This window comes from Triticum aestivum, chromosome 4D (genome assembly GCF_018294505.1).
Source record: "Triticum aestivum cultivar Chinese Spring chromosome 4D, IWGSC CS RefSeq v2.1, whole genome shotgun sequence".
Taxonomy (NCBI): Eukaryota; Viridiplantae; Streptophyta; class Magnoliopsida; order Poales; family Poaceae; genus Triticum; species Triticum aestivum.
In genome coordinates this window covers 282011691-282021908 of record NC_057805.1, presented here as the reverse complement: position 1 = coordinate 282021908, position 10218 = coordinate 282011691, and the positions used below count along the sequence as shown (strand labels likewise).

Here is a 10218-nt window from a genome sequence, read left to right as displayed (position 1 = left end):
TGCCGAGATCATTGGAAGCCGAGATGCCTCAGGCCGAGTAGCCAAGTGGTCCATATATTTGGGCCCCTACACCATCTATTACCAGCCTCGCACCGCCATCAAGTCACAAGCACTGGCTGACTTCCTCGTCGACTGGGCCGAAACCCAGTACTTGCAACCAGCGCCAGACTCCACCCATTGGCGAATGCACTTTGATGGTTCCAAGATGCGCACCGGTTTGGGAGCCGGCGTCGTCCTCACCTCTCCCAAAGGCGACAAGCTCAGATATGTGTTGCAAATTCACTTTGCCACCTCCAACAACGTTGCTGAATATGAAGCACTCATTCACGGGCTCCGGCTTGCCAAGGAACTCGGCATTCGCCGGATCCTGTGTTATGGAGATTCCGACTTGGTGGTCCAGCAGTCGTCGGGTGACTGGGACGCCAAGGATGCAAATATGGCGAGCTACCGTTTCCTCGTACAACAACTCAGTGGATACTTTGAAGGTTGCGAGTTTCTCCATGTGCCAAGAAACGACAACGAGCAAGCTGATGCCTTGGCACGGATCGGCTCCACCCGGCAAGCAATACCAGCCGGCGTTGCCCAACAATGCCTCCTTAAGCCGTCCATCAAGCCATCGCCAGAGTCGGATTCCATATTTGTGCCGGCCCCTCCTGAAGCAGTCGGATCCGACTTGAGGACCCTAGCAGCCGGCACGGGGAATTCGACAGGTGACCCGGGGACTGCAGCAGCCGCACCCGGCCCGGGGACTTCAGAACCCGACCCGGGGACTGCAGCAGTCGGCCTGGGGACTTCATCAACTCAGCAAGCGGCAGCCGACTCCAACCCGCCGCCTCCCGGCCCAACCGCCCTTGTGCAGGTAGCAGTCCTAGCAGTCGAAGAAATTGCAGCACCTTCATGGGCCCAGCCCATCCTTAACTTCCTGGTGAACAAAGAGCTGCCGACTGATGAGATCTCAGCCCGGCAAGTGCAACGCCGGGCAGCAGCATACACCATAGTCAACAGAGAACTTGTGAAGCGTAGTGTCACTGGTGTTTACCAGCACTACGTAGAGCCGGAGCAAGGCCAAGCAATCCTCAAAGATATCCATCAAGGCGAGTGCGGTCATCACGCGGCTTCAAGAGCACTCGTGGCCAAAGCTTTCCGCCACGGTTTTTTCTGGCCGACTGCTCTAGAAGACGCCAAAGACTTGGTCCAGAAATGCAAAGGGTGCCAGAAGTTCCGTTCAAAGCCACATCAGCCGGCTTCTGCACTCAAGACTATCCCCATTGCCTGGCCTTTTGCCGTTTGGGGCCTAGACATGGTGGGACATTCAAGATGGCGCGCGGCGGCATGACTCATCTGCTTGTCGCGGTGGACAAGTTCACCAAGTGGATAGAAGCAAAGCCAATTAAGAAATTGAATGGTCCGACTGCTGTGACTTTCATCTCCGACTTCACCATCCGGTATGGCATACCACATAGCATCATCACCGACAACGGCACAAATTTTGCGAAAGGTGCCTTGGCCCATTTCTGCACAACACAAGGCATCCGACTGGACTTAGCGTTCGTTGCCCATCCGCAGTTAAACGGCCAGGTGGAGCGAGCAAACGTCCCCATTTTGTCTGGCATCAAGCCCCGACTGGTCGAGCCTCTGGAGCATTCGGCCGGCTGCTGGCTCGATGAGCTGCCGGCCATCCTCTGGAGCCTGCACACAACCCCAAACAAGTCAACCGGCTTCACGCCTTTCTTCCTCATCTATGGTGCCGAAGCTGTCATCCCGACGGACATAGAATTCGACTCCCCTCGAGTCACCATGTACACTGAAGAGGAGGCATAAGAAGCACGACAATATGGTGTCAATCTACTGGAAGAGGGCCGGCTATTGGCACTCTGCCGGTCCACCATCTACCAGCAGAGCTTGCGCCGATACTACAACCGAAAAGTCAAGCCAAGATCCTTCCAAGAGGGAGACCTTGTGCTCCGGCTGATCCAGCGAACAGCCGGCCAGCACAAGCTCTCGGCACCTTGGGAAGGCCCCTTCATCATCAGCAAGGTGTTGGGCAATGACTCCTACTACCTGATCGATGCTCAGAAGCCTCGAGCACGCAAGAGAGACGACTCCGGCAAGGAGACGGAGCGACCATGGAATGCGAACCTCCTCTGAAGGTTTTACAGTTGATGCAGTATGTACCACGCCAACTTTTGTATCAAGTACAGAGACTCCGGGTCCCCCGAGAAGATCTCGGGGACTGCCCTCTTTTATCTATATGATAAGTATTAGGCCTGTCATCGTGTTATTTCATTTGTCTGTCTGGCACCGGGTTTGACCAGTCGACCCGGGGATTCACCGCCTCGTACTATTTAATGCTTCCTGCAGCCAGACAAGTAATGTATTGGCACTCAAGCTTTCTCCTGCCAGAGGCCGCAGCTCACAGAGCGACTGTTCGGCCGGCAGGAGTTAAGGCAGAAAGGGTGTCTGCATGAAAAATGGCTAAGGATCCAAAGCATGCACGTAGTCCAAGCCGACTTCCCACTTCGCCGAACGGCTGCTGAGCAGCCGGCCGGCCGGCTTCTACTTAAGTTGCTAGAAAACTCTAATCGGCTAAGTACTTGCCTCCCGAAAGCGGCTATGTACTTGACCTAGCCACGGTCCGCAGAGCGGCTATTCGGCTGGCAAGACGGCAACCAAGGGAAGGCGGCAAAGGAAAAACCCAAAGAGCAGAAAGCAAGAAAAGATAGAACTTGGTGAGCATATTTTACATACCAAAAGTTTGTCGAGACTGATAAGCAGGTAAAAACAAAAATAAATTGGCAGCCTAGGGAGCAGCAGATGGGTTCGGTGGAACGATGGAGTCGGTGGTGCTGCTTGGTGGAGCGGCCAGCTGGTCAGTCTCCGCTTGGTCGCCTTCAGTAGCAGCCGGCTCGCTCGGGCGTGGCTCGTTGCTAGAGGCGCCGTCGAGCTGGGGCTGGCCGTCCGCTCCGACCTCTGGCACCTCCTACTCACCTTCCTCCTCCTCCTCGTCTTCTTCCTCGCCGCTGGAGTCGATCACCTCGGCCGAGTCCTCGCCGTCCTCTGGGTTCAGCCCGAACCACTCTGCGCCTCGGCGCCGTTCTCGGCCCGCTCCGGGATGAAGATGCTGGTGTTGGTGTACTTGGCGATTGCCGCCGCCCGCTTGACAAGATCATCCTCCACCGCCACCAGCTCCTCCTGGGCCTCCTGTCGAAACGTGGTCAGCTGGGCTAGATTCAGCCCAGGACACCACGCCTTGACGAACTCCAAGGCCCAGCGTGCTCCAGCCCGGGCTGAGGAGCCCTTCTAGGCCTCAAGACGGCGGGCCGCCACCTCCAGCCAATCGGCAGTCCGACTCGGAGTGCGCCGTGCCGGCATATCCGGCCCCAGGGCAGCGATTGCCTGGGAGCCGACGCGTTGAAGACGGCGCAACACCCGATGAGCCGACCGAAGACGGGCCTCGATGCTGAGGAGCTGCTCGCTAAGGGTCCGGGGGCGTTGGCAGCAATCTGCGCACCTTCCACCCTCTATCCTTCGCGATCAGCTTCGATGGCCCGATTGGTGGCGTCAGAATGACCAGGGAAGAAGTCTGTGAAAACGAAAAGCGAAGAGCCACAGTTAGAGACAAGAGGCCGGCTCGGTAAGCAGCCGGCAGCTCGAAGAAGGAAAAAGAGCGAAGCTCACCATCAACCATGTCCTCAATGATAAACACTTCAGAGGAATGATAAACACTCCAAAGGAATTCAACCTTCATTTGAATCGTGGAGGAGCAGATTCAAGCAGGACTTTGCCATCCTGGTTCGTCGATCAAAGCAAGAGCAGGGCCCTTACATTCTATCAATAGTTAACTTGCTTTGATTTTACCTTCTGTTTGTGTTAGGCTACTTATCTCACCCCCCTATGTAACTTATACAGTGCTGGACACTCTAACCCCCCTTAATTTTGTCTTATTAATATAAAAGTAAGTGAGAGAATCTCACTGTCATCAATTCTAAAAAAACCATGTCCTCATTCTCGCCAAAGCCGGCAGTCAGCATCGCCTCCTTGTCAGTCCAGGCGGAGCGTTCGGTCGCGAACTCGGCAAGGAGACTGGTCTCCTTGTTCTCCGCCTCCTTTTGGGCCTTCTTGAGAAGCTCCCCCTGCTCTGCCAGTTGCATGACTAGCAGGTCACGCTCTTCGGTCATCTTGTTGCAGTCTGCCTCCTTGGCACGCAGCACGGTGTTGGATTCACCCAGCTGCTGCTGAAAGGCGCTGTTGGCCTCTGCAAAAGTAGAAGAAGAAAAGGGCATCAACAATCAACAAAGAGAGATATAGTTGCTGGGGAGATCCGGCCCGACTGCTCAGCAGTCGGCCCGAATCTCGGGGACTACAGCCCGCGGGTGCGCCACCGCGCCCCCGCAGAGAAAGAAGTCATTAATATCAACAAAAAGAAGAACAATCGCCGGGGAGATCCGGCCCGACTGCTAAATCTCGGGGACTACAGCCCGCGGGTGCGCCAGCGCGCCCCCGCAGAGAAAGAAACAAAGACTTACTCCGGCTTTCCGACAAGTCGGCGGTCCGTTGAGTTAGCTCCCGAACCTTGGAGTTGAAGACGGCCGCACAGAGGTTGTGATAATCCTGCAATGAAGATATCAGATAACGTTAGTACTCGGAGCTTGCCAATTAAAGTTCCGAGTCGCCTGCTCAGCAGCTGGCCCGAAACTCGGGGACTACACCCAGTGGGTGAGCTGGCGTGGCCCCACGAAGAAGTATAAAAGTCAAAAAGCAAGAGGTATACCCAGACGGCTACTCGCGACTCCAAGAACGCGTTGTTGCAATGCTTAAGAGCGTCGGCCTCAGCCTGAAGCTTGGCTTGGACGTCTAGGATCGCCATGTTCAAAGGGCTCGTCCCGCCTCCCCGCACCCACCCAGTGGGCGAGGCGGCGCTGGTCGCCTCGGCGTCCGGGATTGAAGAGCTCGCAGCGGCGGTCTCCTGCGGGCGTGGCACTGAAGCCGCCTTTGCGAGCCGGCGGCGCGTCGGGGTGTGGACCTCAGGAGTTGGGTCCGTCGCCATCTCGTCTCCGGCTGATGGTGCCGGTGGATCAGCCGGCTGCTTGTCTCGCGCCTCCTCAGAAGGCGGCGACGGAGGCACGATTACGTCCGACATGATGACGTCGCCGCTGTCCCTCTCCATGATCGGGTGCTCGTCGCCGGCTCCCCCAGTCGCCGCCACGAATTCTGGTGACGGCGGCGCAGAGTTCAGGGGTGACGAATATCGCTGACTGGCGGCGCGCGGCTTCCTCGGCCTACTTCTTCGCCGCGGCAGCAGCCTCGGCCTCCGCCAGCTTCTTCAGGGTGGCGGCCTCCACCTTCTCCGGTTCCGCCTTCTCCAGGCGGGCGGCCTCCTGCTCCTCGCGCGGCTCCCCCGCGTTTCGCTCCATCGCCTCCCGGAGGTCAGCGGCCGGATCGATTCGCCGGGTGGTGGTGGAGGTCTCCACCGACCCAACAATGGAGGCAGCGGCCGACTTCTCAATAGAGAGTGGGGCTCTAAGTCAAGAAAATAAAGCAAGGGAAACTCGGAAAGAATCAACAAGGAAAAAAGAAAAAGCACAAGAAAAGATACTTACGCCGACACCATGGGAGGCGCCTTCGGGAGCTTCCGAAAGTTGGCCGCCTTCGCAGCGGCCTCCTTCTACCGGGTCGCGGCTGTCGGGTTCTTGGCCTTCTTCGGCACGCTCCCGAACAAGACGGCGCCCTATTTTCGCTTCCGCGTGCCGCCTCGAGCAGGGCTCAGTGGAGGAGGCCGCGTCCGCCTTGCCCGTGCCTCGTGAAGAACGCGGCTCGTCTTCCTCATCGTCGTCGTCGGGCCAGGTCTCGATGCCGCCTTCCTCGGAGCCGCCGGCTCCATAGACGCCGCCTGTTGCGGTATCCTCCAAGGCGGCTGCCCCCAAGTCGGGGTCGTCCACGTCGCTCATGACCCGGTCCAGTGCTTAGTCACCACCCGGCCCCACGACAGCAGCCGTCGCCGGAGACATGTATATCTGCATCCCAAAGTTTGACTGCTCAAGACCACCAGAAGGAATCAAGATGAGTGTTAAAGAAAGGAGAGACCGAAAGAATTACGGCGGGTGGCGGATCCGCGTGGGAGTATGGCGGCTTGCCGAACTGCCAGGACCCCTCCAGCTTGAAGCCGGAGATTTCATTCACCAAGTTGGCCACCTCGGCAGCCGGCATCTCCTTGGTGCTCAGCCGGCATGGGTCGCGATGCCCGCTCATCAGGCTAATCAGGTGAGGCCGGCCTTGGAGTGGAAGAACCCGGTGCGCGGCGAAGGCAACCAACAAGTCGGTCGCCTTGAGGCCCTCGGTGTTGGTCAGCTCCCGGAGTCGTTGGAGGGTGGCGGCGCCATCTGCCGACACCGGCTTCGGCTTGTAGCCCCATCTGGCCCGAGGCTCAGCCGGCGGGCTGGCTACATAAGCCGGCAGGTTGAGGAAGTCAACGGCCGGGTGCACGTTCTCCACGTAGATGTAAGATTGCTGCCACATCTTAACCGACTATGGCAGCTTGATGGTGGGGAAGGCGTTCTTCGAAGACAGCCGGCGCACCGCGATGAAGGCACCGCACTGGGCAGCCATCTCCCGGAAGGAGGTGCCCAGCTTGGTGTAGAAAAACGCTCCCCACAGCTCGATGGTGGGGAGGATGCCGAGATAGCCTTCGCACATTGTGACGAAGGCGGCCAGGAGCATCACCGTGTTGGGCGTGAGGTGATGAGGCTGGAGGTGATAGAACTCGAGGAACGTGCGGAGGAAGCCGCTCGCCGGTAGACCGAAGCCGCGGATGAAGTGCGAGCGGAAGACAACCCGCTCGCCCTCCCCCGGCGCCGGCGAGATCTCTCCCTCCGGCGGCACGCGTGCCTTCACGTAGCCCGCAACGGGGAGACGTCGCGTCTCGTGTAGGAAAGCGATGTGGTCCTCATGGACATTCGACCCGTCCCAGTCTCCTCCATGCTCGCGCGCCACGGAGGGCTCGACGAAGAGAATGGCGCGGCGGGAGAGCTGAGATTGGGGCGGGGCCAAGAGGGCTCGGAGACGAGCAGCGGTGGTGCTCCGGCGGAGGTCGGGGGCGCTGCGACGAGAGGAAGAAGAAGGAGGGAAAATGGGGCGGAGGGGGCGCGCGTGCTTCGCTGCTCCATCTCCTCTCCCTACTTATAGCCTACGGGCTATGAAGCCGAGGGGGCGGGCGAGGAATCGTGGGATTAACTGTGCCCACGACCCCACGCTCCCGCCTTTACCGCGCGAGCTACTGCGCGCAGTAACTCCACGGGGAAACCCAACTGCCCGCCTCGGCCGCAGCGGATCCGCTCGCGTGCCGAGGCCCGGTGGTGGCGGGCCCAGCTTGCAGTCGTGTCCCATCACGCGCGTGGGCTGACAGGCTGGCCCGGCTGGCAGGCGCCATGTGGTGCACCCACGACGGGTGGCGGGCCAAGAAGCTTAGCTAGCACGCCACGCGATTCCGGCCATTGCGTTCGAAATCCCAGAAAGCTCTGACTGGATGTACCCGACTCCTGCCAACTGGCTTCCCAAGAGTTGGATGAAGCTTCCTTCAGAGCACCCGAAGGAGGAAACTATTGAGGCTCCTCGGCTCCTCAGCTACGCCACCTCACCAGCATCGGGGACTACTGTCCGAATAATGGGCCACGGGTAGCCTAACCCGAGCCCCAGAACATTTCAAGGCATCGGGGCCGGCTGCGGCCCTCAAGACGTCAAGATGAAGCGCCGCCCAGCCGGCCGAGCGGCCGACTGCCGGAAGACGGCCGTGCTTGGGAAGATGGCTCCGAGGCGGGCCGACTCCTAACCAGGCGGCCTCTAGAGAGGCCGACTCCGAGTAGTCGGCCCATGGCGCCCTCAAAGTCTGCGCCCCCATTAAGAAGACAAGACACGGTGTGGCTGCAGTATAGCCCATCCCCCTGTATCCAGGGCCGGGCGTGGCCACAGTGCTCTATACAGGCGGAGATCTCCGCCCGGCGGAGCACTGTTGCCACTCCCCTCGTGACATCACTCCTGTTAGGCGAAGACCTGTTCCCACGATCGCTTGTCGGTACGACCCGAAGACGGTGGGCCCTGCATGTCAGCGAGAGCCCGGAAGATGGCAGGGGCATCACCAGTCGGACCCGAGGGAGGCCGGCTCCCAGCAGTCGGCCCGTTCCCTCCTCGGGGCCCTACGCACCATTAACCAGATAAGACGCGGAGTGGCTACAGTGATCTCCCGCCAGGCAGCGGGACTATAGCCACGCTCCCTTGACCAAGCAAGCGTCAATAGCATCATGGCTACAGTAATCCGCAGCCGGCAAGACCCTTGAGCGGCGGAGGTGGCCTGTCGGCTCCGTACCAGACCAGCCGGCGGGGCCCACCAGTCGATGGGCCCCGGCAGTCGGCGGAGAAGCCGGTGACCAGAGAGACTGACAGCCGGGTCCTACACCCGGCCAGATTACCATTGTACCCCTGGGGGTAGGCCTATATAAACCACCCAGGGCACCCATGCAAAGGGTTCGAACCTGTTAGAGTTAGACACACACCTAGGGGAGGAGGAGGGCAAGCCTGGCCTTCTTCCACCTCTGGCATACAGCTCTAGGAGCACCATTGCACTCACTAGTGCCTTAGTGATCATGCGGAGACCCCGTTGAGCGGGACTAGGGGTGTTATCTCCTAGGAGAGCCCCGAACCTGGGTAAAGTGTGTCAGGACCCCGATTCCAAGTCACATCGATCTAGCCGGTAACACCTCATATCACTTTGCGGCCTCACGCACGGTTCTCCCACGGGTGTTGCCTTACCATGGCCCGGGACCGTTTGCGCCTTCTGGCTCACGTATATGATAGTGTCGCTAGCATCCATATGACAGAGAACCCGGCCCGACATGACTAGTCGTGAACCCAAAGTGGCACTAACTTACAGGGACAGGCATACATGAATCAACATCGAGCATGTCGGTCAGCAGCGTGCGAATCCGGGTTGTAGCACTGGGCTAATAGGACTCAGGTGAACCGGGCTGTAGCAGGCTAGGCAGGACTCCGGATGTCACCGCGTGACATTTCCCCGAAGGGACAGACACAGGAACGAAGTGAATCACATGCCGGCCAGTCAAGTGTTCCGGAGCAGTAGTGCTGGGCTAGCAGGACTCCGGTGAACCGGGCTGTAGCGGACTACTATGGCTCATGGAAGCACAAGACTACATTTCCCCATAAGAGAGGCTACCAAGGATAAAACAACTAGGTTGTCGGATCCCACACATACCAAGCATTTCAATCATACACACAATATGCTCGATATGTGTAAATACAACATGGCATCACAACAAAACTCTACGACTCAAAGTATTTATTCATTAGGCTCCGAGGAGCGAAATATTACAAACATGGGTCTCATGACCCAACATTCAGAGCATACAAGTCAAAGCACATGCGGAAGCTTAACAGGTCTGAGTACAGACATCTACAAATGAAAAAGGCTGAGAAGCCTGGCAATCTACCAGATCCTGCCAAGGGCACAAGATCGTAGCTGAGGTATCAAGCTAAACGTCAAAGTCCACATGGAACTACTAGCAAGACTGACGTCTCTCTGCAAAACATAAAATAGGCAAACGTGAGTACAAATGTACCCAGCAAGACTTACATCAGAACAAGCTACAATGCATCAGTATCAACAAAGGGGGTGGTGGAGTTTGACTGCAGCAAGCCAGCTTTGACTTAGTGGCTATTCTAAACTATGACTGCAAGTAACACTTTTGAAGTGGCGCACAAGAGTCCACATATTCACCATATCAATACACCACTATGGATCCGTTCCCATCTCCCTACGAGAACGCCATACATAGCACTCATGCTTATCTTGCGCATTTTAGAGTATCCACTTTCACTTGTCTATGAACTGTACAGGCAACCCAGAAGTCCTTTACCGCGGACACGGCTATTTGAATAGATGATGTTAACCCTACTTCTTCACACACGCTCTCGCCACTTACCACCATGTACAAGTCGTGTATCTCGGCAACCTTCATGCGGAAGCCTGGCGAGGGAGTCGGCCACGACCCGACTAACCATACAAGTCTCTAGTCCAGGTTTATCGCCTATTCGGGTTCCATCCGCAAGGAGATCCGGCCAGGGTGTCGCTCACGGCCCCAAACGATGTGTACAGGGTTCCCAAGCCCACCAAACGGGCGATGCTTGGTATACCCAGCCACTGGTGCCTAG

The 10218-nt window shown here is 58.0% G+C and overlaps 1 protein-coding gene across 1 annotated transcript; it reads left to right on the top strand.

Annotated features, from left to right (window-relative positions):
- Positions 1-541: 541 nt before the first annotated feature.
- On the top strand, positions 542-1309 carry LOC123099912 (uncharacterized; the record flags this gene model as incomplete). Its single annotated transcript, XM_044521934.1, has 1 exon — positions 542-1309. A coding segment is annotated over one exon (768 nt), but the record flags the coding sequence as incomplete, so codon positions are not given.
- Positions 1310-10218: the final 8909 nt, after the last annotated feature.